We start from the raw sequence: 14,816 nt of genomic DNA, 5'->3' as shown, positions 1-14,816 counted from the left end.
CAGCGGCAGATAGCCTAGCCGGGGAGGAGATCTAAAGCTTAGCTATTGTGTTTGTTCCCAAACAGCTGACCAAGGAAAAGGGAGGGGACATTCCTAGGACTGAAGTGAACAAAGGAAGGAGAAGCTAATATATAAAGTGCAAGATTGTTCACCCAGGCCCTGATCTTTCCAGCCCTGGGGTGGGTGCCCGGCGGCTACCCCTGGAGGAGGTATGGAGGCGCCTGGCGCCTGAACAGGTCCAGAATAGTGGGTTCAAGAATTCACCCCATGGTTGGGCATAGTTTCTCATTGGTCAGCCAGCAAGGATGGATGGGGGAGGGTTGCTGATTCTATTTATATCTTCTGGCTGGCCTGGGACTCCCACCCACATTCCAAGATCTGGCTTACAAAGCCCCCATGAAACTGGTCAATAGATTTCCACCAAATGGATGGGGTTTTTTTGTTTTGTTTTGTTTGGGGTTTTTGTGTGTGTGAAGTTGGACATTCCTCTCTCTGAGATGATTGGGTTACAGCCCTCATGAGAAGTAGGGTAACTGGATATGTCACAGAAGTCCCCATATCCCAAAGGACCCTCCTTACCCTCTGCCCTGGTCTCCTGGGAGGTATGTGAGCAATTATCAGGGACCAGGGCAGGGCTCAGTGGGCTGGGAGGACACAGGCCAAGCACCATCCCCAGGTTCCCAGTCTGGGGTCTGTCTAAGCCCTGGGATGGAACCATTCCACTCATCCTGCTCCCAGGAAGGAAAGATCATCGGCTCTGTGCCAAGAGCTGATTCCCTGAGTCGCCATACCACTCACCATTCTTTTGGCAATTTGTCACCTACTGACCCAAGATGGCATTTATGTTGTTCTCTTTCATAGTTGTTCAGTTTCCCGTATGCGTTTTGTCCCTTGAACAAGATTGCAGGTCCAGTCTGCGTAGTTTACTATCACCCAAGCCCCACAAAATATTTCAATAAATATATACGCATGGGCACCATCAGATTCTTGTTCATTCTTGTCCTCATCAGGGGAAAGAAAAAGAAAAGAAAGCCACTCAGGGAACATTTTATTAAAGGATTTTGAGATTGTTATGTTAGGAAGCCATTTGAACTGAAAGCTTGAGGGCTAGGACCTTATCTGACCCTCCTCAAGGGTTTGTCAGATAAATACTGCTTGACTGGGAGGAAGTCTCTGAAACACTGTGGCAGCCCCTGATCTCTGCTATAAAGCTAGACCCCAAAAGCACACTGGTCAAGGTCACCCCCATCCCACCACCAGCACACGGGCTCACTGCCACTCTGACTTAGGATAAGCCTAAGATTCCTGACATCGATGAAAAAATTTCTTCCGTTCCAGACACCTGCCTGAGGTTGCTATTGCTCCTACCCGACAATTGACCACTGGAAGGCCGAGTAATAAATGGTGTACCCGGTCTTCTCAAGAAAGACTGGTCATCCTGAGGACCAACTCTGGGGAGGTATACGGAGTGAATTCTTGGGGCCGGGGGCCCGAAAGAGTCCTCACATTCGGAAGGCAGCAGCAAAAGCAGGAAATGGCCTTCCCAGTCTGGGGGAGGTGATCCTGGAGGAGGATGGCTGCAGCAACATTTCCCAGTGGAAGCGAGGTCAAGGTCATGGCCATTGAGTACAGTTCTGCAGGGCATCCAATGCATGGTGGCAACATGCTGAGGGGTTACCGTTCACACTGTAGACACCACCCAGGTACACGTACATTCTATGCACACTTCTAATGCTTATTATGGCAATTTCCCAACAGGCAGTGGTAAAGTGCCTTGAGGAAGGGGCACCTTTTTCTAATTAGTAAGAATATTGGGTGGACTAGCTGCAGCCTTGGGCTTCCTGTTGTAGTGAGGACGGAGGACAAAGACAGGATCCCTTCATAACGTTCAGCCCTTGCTGACAGTCCCCAGCCTAACAGAATGTGCATTAAAAAAAAAAAAAGGCAACCTAAGAATCTTTCTAAAATGTTCATTATACACTAGAGTTACCTGAAAATTAACATCAATTATCTGAGCATTTAAAGCTTGGGGCTTTTTATTACTAGGTCTGCACCCTGAGCTCCAGACTCCACAGCAGCCCCGCCCTCTGTTTCAAAAGCTAAAAAATACTGGAAATTTGCATGCAATCAAACAAGCCATTATTCAGTCCCAGTAGAGAGGCTCCGGGGTTTTGTTGGCATAACAAGGAAACATTCATCCGCTAGGTATAAGTAACATGACCCGGCTCAGAATTAGCTGACTCCTTGCTACAGCGTGGGAAGAAGGAGAGCGGCAGAGAAGCGGGGAGAATAGATTCTGGCGGCTCTCAAGAAAAGTTCTTAGGTCAATGTAGCCTTCCCCAGAACACTCTGCCACTGCAAATGGTCCTTAGAGCCACAATGGCAAGCGCTTGTATGCAATGCCCATTTACCAGACCTGACTTCTGAACCCGGGGGGCCCAGGGGATGAACGAAGCCAGCGGAGAACAACTCCAAAGCCGGCACTAATCACCTCCCAGGAGATGAGTCATTGCGCTTCCCAGCCAGTGAGAGTGCCCGTGTCTTGGGTGAACACAACCTGATTGGCTGAGACCAAGCCAGGTCTGTCTTCTCGGTAAACAACCTCATACTAGGGCTGAGCTTAAAGAAGCTTGTGCCTGGGGAGGTCTGGCGTGTTAGGGGGCCTCAGCCCAGCCCTAAGAACTTGGTAACCAATTTCTCAGGCTGCTCCCAGGACACTGGTTAGTAAGGACTTCAACGCACCAAACGCATCAAAGTGAGTAGCAAGCCTGCCGCTGGAGCCTCCAAAAAGCACCCCCGGAGAAAAACAAGGCTTCTCTTGGATTCTCCCTCCCTCCCTCCCTCCCTCCCTCCCCTTTGTCCCCAGGAGACAGAGTGTCCTATCTGCTTCCTCAACTTGGCCTAGTATCAGGTTCTTCATTTGAAAATCGTTTTCACCTCCCATCTCTTATGGATTGGTGAGAGTATCCCTTTGTACTCCAAGGGTAGGGGAGTATTTGTCCAGCTTACTTGGCACTGGCCCGTGTTTGCAAAATACAGTGACACAAAGTCCATGTCCTCGAAAAGCCGATTTAGTACTTACATGGCCTGCAGCCCCACCTCACCACTGAGGCACCCCCTGCCTTAACCCCACCCCTGCCTAGAGAACACTGAAGGGCAGGAGTGGGGGGGAACCGCCTGCCAGGCACAAAACAGTAAGTTAGGAAATAAAAGACAGAAATGATCAAAATCTCTCTTCCTGCCCTTCAGTGCACATGATTCCTGGAGGGCACTCCATCTGAAATTCACTAGGGTTACCAAGCAGCTCTAGAAGAAAATTTGGCTTCCGTCACTTACCCTGCCCGTCAGCTGAATGTTTAGACACCTTCTCTCCTTCTAACCTCATGCTGTGCTCAGCTCCCCAAAAGGAACTGGGTTATAATTGGGAGGAGGGGAGGAGAAGAGAAAGGAATGAATTTTGGAGCTTATGCTTAAAGCGAGCAAAGTGTGTGTTTGGCCTCTTCCCATTCTCATGGTATGGCCACTGCAGCCTGGAGAACAGACAGCGGGAGGACACCAGGAGTCAATAAATAATAATAATAATATTAATAAGAAGAAGAACAGCTCATACAATTGAGCCCCACCGCCCTAAACACTCCATACATATTCTCTCTTATCCTTGCACTGGCCCTGTGGGTTGCTCTTCCTATGCCCATTTTACGCATGTAGAAACTGAGGCTCAGACAAGGCAAGTGTCTCCCCCAGAGTTACAAAGCCAGGAAGTGGCCTGACCCCAAGCCCATATCCTTAGCATAATGCTGAGACCCACAGAGGAGAAAAAATCAAGGGGCTACCAAGGGCATGCACCAGATATTTCAAAAGTTTTCCTGGAAAGAAGAGTAAACATCCCTCTTCCACACAACACCACCCTCCTCCCGGGTGTTAGAACTTGGTTGGCCTTAGTTGGTTGCCAGTACTGGGCTATGTTCCAGGTGACACAGATGTTTATGGACAAGCCGGAAACCTAGCACCACTGAAACCTTGGAAACCCAAGAAAAGGAGGCATTTGGAATGTGCTTGTTTAGAAATTGGAAATTGTGTTTACAATCTAGGCAGCTGGACTAAATATCAAGCTAGAGTATTTTCCTGTGCCTGACAAAGTCCTTGGTTCTGATAGAACAATCTGGAAGAGACTCACTGCATGAATAACCAGCTAACAATGAAGGTCTCTCATGCTAAGGTGGGGGACTGTGTGTGTGTGTGTGTGTGTGTGTGTGTGTGTGTGTGTGTGTGTGTCTTTTGCTTCTGGAGTAGAGGATGGCTGGAGTTTCCCTACTTGTGTGCAGAGTTGGGTAAATCGGACTTCTGCAAGCTGCTGACGGGGAATGGATACCGTGAAGGTAGTCCCAATCCCCAGACACAGCACCACCAACTCCGCATTTATCCACCCACTGAATGTTTACTGAGACTTATTGGAACCTGTCTCTCTAGCCCAATCCACTGAAACCCACAGAGAGTTCTAGAGCTGAAAGGAACCATAAGAATCCTGGAAGCCATCTCCTGAGGGAAAACCCAAGGACCACAGGCAGAGATAATGAGCAGCCTGAGGCAATGAGGCCGAACAGCAGCCACTGGAGAGCCAGAGATGGGCAACTCTGACTCTGCAGCTTGTTAGCTGGCGACTCCGGGCAGGTACTTAGCCTCCCGTGGCTTCGGTTTCCTCACAGCTCCAGAGAACTGGAGAGGCCCACCGTGGCCGGCCGAGTCCCGTCAGGGCCGTGGGCCCGGGGATAAGCGGGGGCTGTCCTCTTGCTGTGGGCTGGAACAGGGCGGCTGCTCCCTGGGTGGGGGCTGGGGGACAGCGTTCTACAGGGGCTGTCCGGTGCAGCACAGATGCCCTTCAAAGCCAAGGACGCATCCCCTCACGCTAGCAGCGCTAGCTGCTGAGGGCTCACAGCTGCATCCGTGCACGCATTGCCCTCAGTCCAAGAGACTGTCCTGCCTCCCTGCCCAAAGGAAGCCTACATCTGATGACCAGCTGGTCATTTCAGGCTTGCCTGGCCACCGCCCCCCCCCCCCCCCCGGCTTTCAGAGCTCCCTGAACGATCAGCTGAGACCTCAGTTGTGAGCATATGGCAGTTCACCCTCCCCACCACCCAGCACTGCCTCTCTCGGTTGCTCTCTCTCACCGCTGCTCCTGACAGGTCCCCAGTCACTCCCTGCATGAGGGACCTGACTTACACCACCTCCAAGAAACCCTGTCCCCCTGCCAGTGAGTGTGTGCGCACAGCCTCAGTAGGGCCATCCCTGTGCTGACAAGGGCCCAGCTTCACCCCGGAGCCATGCTGCTTCTCCTCTCTCAGCCCCGGCAGCCGGACCCCAAGGGCGAGAGGGTTCATCTGTCAAGGGAGGTCTTTCCCCATCAGAAGCATCACCTTCCCAACACCCCACCCACCATGGCACAAGGCCACCCCTGCAGAAGGTGCAGGGGTGCAGTCCTGCCCACTCTCTGCCACCAGACCCCTCCTCTCTCCAAGGGGGAGGTTCTGGTTAGTGGGGTTGTAAGGAGCAACTCTGAAGGGGAAGAAGCCGCTAATGAGCTACCATATGATTAGAAACAGGGGTTGTGCGGAAAGGGATGGGAGGTGCCACCATCTGTACTGAGTCTCAGGACAGAGGCACACACAGATGATAAGGAGGCCGTGGGACCACAGAGGCAGTGACTGGATTGATGCGGCCACAAGCCATGGAATGCCACAGCCGCCAGAAGCTGGAAAAGGAAAGATTCGCCCCCCAGAGCCTCCCAGGGGAGAGCGGCCCTAGTGACACCGTGATCTTGGCCCAGGAAAACTAACTTCAGGCTTCTGGCTCCCAGAACATGAGAGAATACGTTTCCGTTGCTGTAAGCCACTAATTTTTTGACTAATTTGACACCACAGCCTCAGGAAAATATTATCATGCCCAAGTTGGACACCTCAGGCCCACCCCTCCCTCCTCTCCCCTCGGCTTCCCTGACGATAAAGCAGCCCCCTTCCTGCTGATGTGCCAGTGAGACCATGGGGCCTTGCCCTCCTAGTTGTACTTTATAAGAACCACTTGTTGAACGCCTAAAGAGGAATATGTTCCCGTTGCCGACTTTCAGACAGGTGGCAGGTGATGATGGAGATATTTGGGGACAAGAGAGGGCATTAAAGTGCAAAACAGAAAAGTCTAGTTGCTCACTCTACCAACTCATTAGACAGAGCCATTTTCAGAGTTCCAGGTTCCAGAAGAGTGTTAGATTAGAGCTAACCAGACTCCGGCCACAGTTGGTTTTCAGGAGAAAATGGGTGCCCGTGGGAACCCTTCTTTGAAGAGCCAGAGGGACCCACAGAGGCAGGCCCACTGCACACCTCGATGGAGGACCTGAGGCCTCAGATGACTTTCTGCTTCTCACTCCCGGGAGTCCCACTCCCCTCAGACCACCCCAGAGGTACCCACCTGCTGCATTTCCTCAGAGGAGACATTGCATGGGCTGCTGGGAGGGGACACCCGTTTGCACCGTTGTTCCCCGCTGCTCAGGGCCCAGGAGTTGGCAAAGTCGTAGGGGTCCGAGGTCAAGGTCCCTGTGGAGAAGGTTTCAGGAACGAAGTCACAGTTAAGCCTGACCCAGGACTTCTGAGTGAAAACTCTAGGTCTGTCGTCACCCGAATCAACCTTCTGTTAGATGGGTACACAGGCGTCTTGGCTGGGGAGTACCTTTTGTGCAGCACTCAGTGGAATACCACAGGGCACGGGCCTCAGGGCTTAGCCAGTGTGTGGTGAGGGGTGGCTGTATGGATGCACACAGTGAGGAAGACGATATGAAAGACGATGAGGAGCACGCCCATCCACGCTGTCTCCATGTCCTTGCGTGCCTTTCCCCTCTGCAGAATGTTCTCCACCCCCTAGTACCTTGACTGTCTCCTCTCATTCTTTGAGATGCAGGCCCAGAGCCACTTCCTCCAGGAAGCCCTTCTGAACGAGTTCTGCTCCCGGCCCCCTGCCCCAGCCTGTTCCTTCAGCACCCCCGCCATCCTTCCAGCAAAACTCCCATCGCCCTTTGTGTTAGTATTCTTTTTGTTTATATTCATATTCTGTCTGACCGTGAGCTCCCTAATTCAGGGGACAGGCTGTGTCTCTTACCTCTGGATTCTCATCTGGCTCTTTGTAGACACTCAAAATATTTTTGCAGATTGAAGGTAAGAATGTGACATGGAACCTGAGCCCCCAGTCACTGCATCCCCTGTGCTTTCACAGTGTTGGGGCCTTAGTCCTATACCGATCATGCTACCATCAGCTCCCACAACAGAGGGAGGGCCTATGGGCTTCCATGGCAAAGGAGATTCCTAATACCACTTCTGAGTCTTCACTGCAAAGGGACTAATGGAGCATTGAAGCCAACAGTCCTTTTGCATAACCAGGTCCGGAAGAGTGAAGCATGTTTCAAGGCCAAATAATGTACTTGAGAATAGAAAAGAAACTATCCTTGGGGAAAGAAAGGCAGGACCTTGGAAGTATTGTCAGTTGGCATCTGGCGTGTGGTCAGCAGGGAAAATGCCCCCCCTCAAAGATTCACTTCCTAATTCCTGGAACCTATGAATATTCTCTTTTAGGGCAAAAGATGTGATGAAGGTTTTAAGGATCTTGAGAGGAAGAGCATGTCTTGCATCGCCTAAGTGAGCCGTAAAGGCAACGGGAGGAGAGACAGAGACACACACAGAGACGGGGATGTGGCCACAAGTCAGGGATCACTCCCAGTAGTTGGAAGAGGCAAGGAACAGGTTCTCCCCTAGGGCCTCCGGAGGGACTGCAGCCCTACCAACACCTTGATTTTAGACTTTGGGCCTCCTGAACTTGTGAGAGAATAAACTGCTGTTGTTCTAATCCATGGAAGAAGCCAAAGGGAATTTAAATTTTTGGAGTTTCTACTGTGAGCCAGGCATTATGATAGGTGCCCTCTGGGTTCTTAGTCACCATGTCACACAGGCTTGTTCACTTTCTAACAAGAACTCCAAAAACTTCAGATAATACCATTATGGAGGTGATAAAACAAATAAAATTATTGTTATAAAGAAGACATTGAAACCTAATACAAGGACAAGACAATAAGAAAAAACAATAGAGTTGAAGAAGAACCAAATTTACCTTCTAAAGTTACAAATATAGTCATGGAAATAGAAAACCCAACTGATGGGTTAGACATTATCTGGAAATTAAAGTTGAGGGAATTAGTGAACCAGAAGAGAGCTCTAAGTAGTGATGTGCTGATGAGCCATCTGTCTGGGGAAAAGCAAAGTCCTAATTTTTAGGATTTGCTGATTTCCATGCTGCAGATACTCCCACCATGGCCAATTTCAAACTACAAACATGACAGTACTGGATGCAGACTTGGAAAAGACCCACACAATCAGTTCTCACCAGCGAGCATGACTGCACTACCCAAAAAGTAACAAAGAGGAATAGAGAGATAGAAAAATGAAAGTAAGGTAATGGGGGGGAAAAAAAGCTGGAATAAAAATATCCAATATATGTCTAACAGATAGAGAGAAAATGACTGAAATTTTTCTAAATCTGATGGAAGATAGGGTCCTTAGTTTCAGGAATCACAGTCTCAAGCAAGATAATACAAATAAAACCTGGACGCCTGGATGGCTCAGTCAGTTGAGCATCTGCCTTCGGCTCAGGTCATGATCCCAGGGTCCTGGGACGGAGCTCCACAGTGGGCTCCTTGCTCAGCGGGGAGTCTGCTTCTCCCTCCTCCTCCTCCTCTCCCCCTCGACTTGTGCTCTCTCTCTCTCTCTTCTCTCAGATACATAAAATATTTTTTAAAAAAGATAATAAAAATAAAACCCACATCTAGACACAACATAGTAAAATTTCAGATTGCCAAGAACGAAGAGATGACTTGTATACAAAGATAAATGATACTATCTGCAATGAAATAACAGTTGGACTGACAATCTGCTTCTCAAGAGCAACAATGGAATGGTATCTTCAAAGTACTATGAGAAATCACTGATGTCCTAGAATTCTATACCTAGCTTAAGTACCATGTAAGAATGAGGGGGAGTTGGTTCCAGTTATCGCCATTATCACTATCAGACCCTGAATGAAGGAAGTACTGAGGGATGTTTTTTAGAAAAATAGAAATTGAACCTAGAAGAAAAGAATGAGATACAAGGAGAAATGATGAGCAAAGAACCTGTTACACATGAAGATATATCTAAAGAAGCAATGACTGTGTAAAGCTATAATAATAATGCCAAATTTAGTGGTATTCAAACAAGGTGGAGGGCTCAGTGAGGTAGTGAGGAAAGAAGTAACATTTTAAAAAGCAGTAATAGTAGAAAGCACAAAATGAGAGGATTAATAGAAAATGAAATACATCAACAACACAACTGAATATAAAATGAATGAAAAGAGGCAAAACTTCCCAGTAAGAAGACAGGAGAGATTATGTTACATTAAAATAACAAGAATGAGGGGTGCCTGCGTGGCTCAGTCGGTTAAGTGTCTGCCTTCGGCTCAGGTCACGATCCCAGGGTCCTGGGATTGAGCCCTGCCTCAGGCTCCTTGTTCAGGGGAGTCTGCTTCTCCCTCTCACTCTCCCTCTGTGCTCTCTCTCTCTCTCTGTCTCAAATAAATAAATAAATAAAATCTTATAAAAAATAAAAAAGAACTGCCACATGATCCAGCAATTCCAACTCTGGATATCTACCCAAAAGAACTGAAGGCAGGGTCTTGAAAAAATATTTGTACACCATTATTCACTCTGGTGAAACATGAAAACAACCCAAGTGTCCTCAAGGCATGAACAGATAAGCAAAACGTGGTAGATACATACAATGTACATTCAGGCTTAAAAATGAAGGAAATTCTGAGCTAAAGGGGATGAAGAGGTATGAACTTCCAGTCACAAAATAAATAAGTCACAGAGGTGAAAAGAACAGCATGGGCAGAATATAGCTAATGAGATTGTAAAACATGGTTTGATGACAGATGGTGATTACACTTATCTTGATGAGCACTGAGTAATGTATGGAAGTGTTGAATCACTATGTTATCCACCTGAAACCAATATAACACTGGATGTTGATTATGCGGCAATAAAAAAGTGACTTTCCTCCTAAGGGTTTATTGTTAATAATAGCGATACTGCTTCAGAATATCCCACTTACGTATATAGGGTAAATATGTAATCTTGTACTTTCCAAGCAAATTTGTGAGTGCATTACCACTTCCTTCATGGCTCTTTGTGACTGGCACATCTGTGTTTCTGAAACAAACGTGCCTTAAACACTTTTGTTGAATTGTTGACAAGTAATCCTTCTATGTTGTTGTTCTCAAACCTGTTCTCTAGATGCTGAAATATGTTACCAAGCAAGGTGCAAATTTAAAACAGTGCCTGTGTTGAAATAAATGATTTAAATACAAAAAAAGGAAATTCTGACACATGCCACAACACATGGATGAATTGTAAAGACATTGTGCTAAGTGAAATAAGCCAGGCACAAAAAGACAAATACTGTATGACTCCATTTACATGAGGTACTTGGAGTAGTCAGAATCACAGAGACAGAAAGTAGAGTGGTGGTGGCCAGGGGCTGGGGAAGAGGAGGGAAGAACGGGAAGTTATTGCTTAGTGGGTATAGAGTTTCAGTTCTGCAAGAGAAAAAGAGTTCCAGAGACAGACACTGTGACTGGTTGCATCATAATGTGAATGTACTTAACGCCACTGAAGTGTGCACTGAAAAATGAGTAAGACAGTAAATGTCATTTTATGTGTGTTTACCACAATTTTTAAAATGGAGGGGAAAAAAACCCTATATGTGAATTTTTGGGGGGGGAGGGGCAGAGGGAGAAGGAGAGAGAGAATCTTAAGCAGGCCCCACGTCAGCACGGAGCTTGATCTCACAACCCTGAGATCATGACCTGAGCTGAAATCAAGAGTTGGACGCCTAACCGACTGAGCCACCCAGGTGCCCATGCATGAATGTTTATCACAACTTTAGCCATAATTGCCAAAGATTAGACACGACAAAATGTACTTTCCTGGGTGCATGGATAAGCACATTGTGGTAGTACCCTTCAACAACAAACAGGAACAATCTCTTGATACATGCAACAACACAGATGGATCCCTAGTGGATGATGTTAAGTGAAAGAAGCCGGACATGGAAGGCAAAATACTCCAAGTGCAGTATGATTAGAGTTACATGAATTCTGGAAAAATCAAAACTATAGGAACAGAAAAAAGGTCAGTGGCTACCAGGGCTAGGGGCTCAGGGAGAGTTCACCTACAAAGGAGCACAAGAATTCTGGGAGGAGGACACTGTTCCATAGTTTGTGGTGGTTACATGGCTCTCCACTTTGGTGAAAGCTCTTAGACCTGGAAGGGTGGCCTTACCTGTATGTAAATTATACCTCGATAAATCTGACTTTTAAAAATAATAATAATAAAATCCAGCTATGTGCTTCTTTAATGCAATACCTCTGAAATAAAACCACACAGACTGGTTGAAAGTAGGAAAAAACATATGTCAAGCAAATACTAACCTAAAAAAAAGGTGAGGTGCCTATATATTAATGTCAGATTTTAGGGCATAAGGTATTGTTAAAAATGACAAGTCATTACATAAAAGGAGCAGTTCACTAGATTCAATATTTCTAAAATCTAATTGTAAAGGCTCAAAATATATAAAGGAAACTTGATAGAATTACACAAAGAAATTGACAAATTCTTCACCACTGTAGAAAAATTTATTACAGCTCTCTTAGTAATGGGTAGTTTGTTGCAGAAGACAAAAAGTAGTAAATATATAGAATATTTGCATGACGCAATTAACAAACTTAATTCAACAAGTATACATAGAATCCCGCCCCAATCAGAGAATACATTCTCTTAGAACATACCTAGAATTGCAAAAAAGATCATGTAGGAGGCCACAAACAAATCTCCTCAGATTTCTAAATTAGAAATCAACTTAGTTACAAAAGATAACTTTAGAAATTCTAAACATCTGGAAATTTTGAACACACTCTACAGGTTAAGAAAGAAGTCAATGGCAATTAGAAAATCCATAGGACTAAATGAAAATGAAAATATCAAAATTGGTGTGGCTAAGATGGCATTTAGAGGAAAATGTATAGCCTCAAATGTACATATAGGATGATACAAAGCTTGAGAAATCAGTGCTGGAGAAGACAAAAACAAATGATCTTACTATTTTCCAACATATGCAATGAAATGAAAGGAATGGTCAACCGTTTCTCTAGATGCTTACCCCTTAATCAGAGGGTAGTTGTGTCATAAGGAAGAAGAAGAACTTTTGTACAAATGTTCAGCTTTTGTAAGGGAGCATCACTCATTAAATGTTTATGTAACTGAAGTTATCAAAAGAAGATTAAAGATGAGGAGTGGTTTCCCCATTGTCCATGTTACCGTCTGTTGCTCACAAACACACACATAGACTGGCCTTTATGGACAGTGGACCACCCTTTATAGACTTCCTCCATGAAGTTCTATTGAACTCATTCAGGAGGGTCTGTTCAAACCATCCAGTATCTACCAACCATCTATCCTGTGTAACCTGCTGTGGGCAATTCCAAGTTGAACCAACCAACCTCCAAGGTGTGGTTTGGGGGGAGGTCTAGGCAGTGGGGTGGAATGCTCAGAGTTAAGGTTGGCAGGATAAACATGACATGCCTGGGGGCATATTAGTGAAGGTTTGTAAGTGGGTAAACAACAAGCATAACACCAACTCCAGGGAAATGGTATCCCAGGGATGCTTACCTTCTTGTGTCCTGAAGTCATCCTCGGCAAAGATGTTGTAGTCACCACAGAGCCCACAGGTCTTGTTGAAGTATCTGTCTGACAGCAGGACTTGAAAGTTGCCACTGCCGTCAATTCTGGCCACAAAGCCGTAGGTCTCACTGGACAGCTTGTAGTATCCAGCCTCAGTCTCCAGGTACAGCCCATTGGAGGCATAGGGCATGGAGATGCTGGAGGGTCAAGGATGAGCTCAGGAAGCCCGCTTCTCATGCGTTTCCTGGGTGTCCCTCCCACCTTTCAACCCCAAATCCATGCTCCAGCGTTGGGACCTTGGTGCAAAGTCGCTGAGGGCCTAGACTGGGAGTTGGGACATGGTGCTCCCCCCCAGCCTTGCCACTCGCTTTCCCTGGGCACACTTACTTCCGCTCTCGGGGGCCCAGCTCCCTCAGCTGAAAAAACAAGGGGTTGCAAGAGGGATCCCTAGGGTCCTTTTTTTAAAGATTTTATTTATTTATTAGAGAGAGAGAGAGTGCAGAGTGAGAGAGAGAGAGAGAGAGCACAAGCAGGGGGAGTGGCAGAGGGAGAAGGAGAAGCAGGCTGCCACTAAGCAGGGAGCCCGATGCAGGGCTTGATCCCAGGACCCCAGGATCGTGACCTGAGCTGAAGGCAGACATTTAAGCAACTGAGACACCCAGGCGAACCCCCCACCCCACGTCCTATCTTTTTTAACTCGGACCTTCCAGACATTCCAGACTTCTGACTTACTTTTGAGTCCCCTGCAGCGCAGTACCATTGACAAACAAATGGATGCCGAAAAATTCTCCAAGATACACGGAGAGGCTCACTCTCTTGCCATTTTGGAAGCCCCCTGAAAGAGAAAAGAGTCAGTGTCAGTGATTATTACCAAGACAGTTAGGACATTTATTTCTATCATCTTATGTACATCACAAATCTCATCTCCGTGGAAAACTCCCCCCAACCCAAGGACTTAAACGGGCAATAAAAATCTTCCCAAAAATATCATTTACTCACTCATTTTGCCGTTCATCTAAAAATATTTATTGAAGCCTTCTGGATACATAGCCCGATAACAGTCTCTTCTATTTCTCAAAAGAAAACTATAAAAGCATGACCCCTTCTTCTGGGAGCTTACAATCTTTTTTTTTTTTTTTAAGATTTTATTCATCTATTTGACAGAGAGAAAAGGAGTGTACAAGCAGGGGGAGCGGCAGGCAGAGGGAGAAGCAGACTCCCCGCTGAGCTGGGAGCCCAATGAGGGGCTCGATCCCGGGACCCTGGGATCATGACCTGAGCCAAAGGCAGACACTTAACTGACTGAGCCACCCAGGCACCCCTGGGAGCTTACACTCTAAGTAAGATAAGCAGGCAATAATTGACCATACTGTAAGGCGGCACATAAAAGCAACATTGTGAGTTATCTGTAACAGGTACCCTAGGATAGAGTTATGTAAAATGTTCTCTTGGGACAGCCCAAACCAGAATCCCTGGGCTCTTTGTTTAAAATGGAGATTCCTGGGGTGCCTGGGCAGCTCAGTCTGTTAAGCGTCTGCCTTCGGGTCAGGTCATGATCCTGGGGTCCTGGGAGTCCTGGGATCGAGCCCCACGTGGGGCTCCTTGCTTGGCGGGGAGGCTGCTTCTCCCTCTGCCTGCTGCTTCCCCTGCTTGTGCGCTCTCTCTCTCTCTCTCCCCCTCTCTCTCTGTCTCTGACAAATAAATAAATAAATAAATAATCTTTTCTAAAAAAATAAGATGGAGAGTCATGAGTTCTGTCTCAGGTTACTGAATTTGATGTTCTGGGAGGCCTTTAGAGATCCTGCTGGCAAAGTGCCTCACCCCACGTGGGAAACTCAGGAAGAAGGTGATAAATGATCAATATTGCCATGAGAGATGTGTGAATAGGCAAACATATGAGAAAATCGTCTCTGAACAAGGGTTCAGTTGTGAGGGCAGGGTGGGGGCAGTGACCTGAAAGCAGGAAAACAAGCAGGAGCCCCAGTTGTTGCAGCACCATGGAGACTAATCC

The 14,816-nt window shown here is 47.0% G+C and overlaps 1 protein-coding gene across 1 annotated transcript in view; it reads right to left on the bottom strand.

The window, feature by feature from the left end:
* Nucleotides 1-14,816, bottom strand: part of VWF (von Willebrand factor) — a 145,158-nt gene that overhangs the window by 111,867 nt on the left and 18,475 nt on the right. The window contains exons 4-6 of the mRNA XM_027595203.2: nt 13,538-13,640; nt 12,794-13,002; nt 6,460-6,584 (exon numbers count right to left, since the gene is read on the bottom strand). Of these exons, the coding sequence (XP_027451004.2) occupies nt 6,460-6,584; nt 12,794-13,002; nt 13,538-13,640 (437 nt within the window). The remainder of the gene's footprint in view (nt 1-6,459; nt 6,585-12,793; nt 13,003-13,537; nt 13,641-14,816) is intronic.

This window comes from Zalophus californianus, chromosome 9, assembly GCF_009762305.2.
Source record: "Zalophus californianus isolate mZalCal1 chromosome 9, mZalCal1.pri.v2, whole genome shotgun sequence".
Lineage (NCBI taxonomy): Eukaryota > Metazoa > Chordata > Mammalia > Carnivora > Otariidae > Zalophus > Zalophus californianus.
Note: the sequence above shows the minus strand (reverse complement) of the source record. Positions and strands in the feature narration are given on the sequence as shown.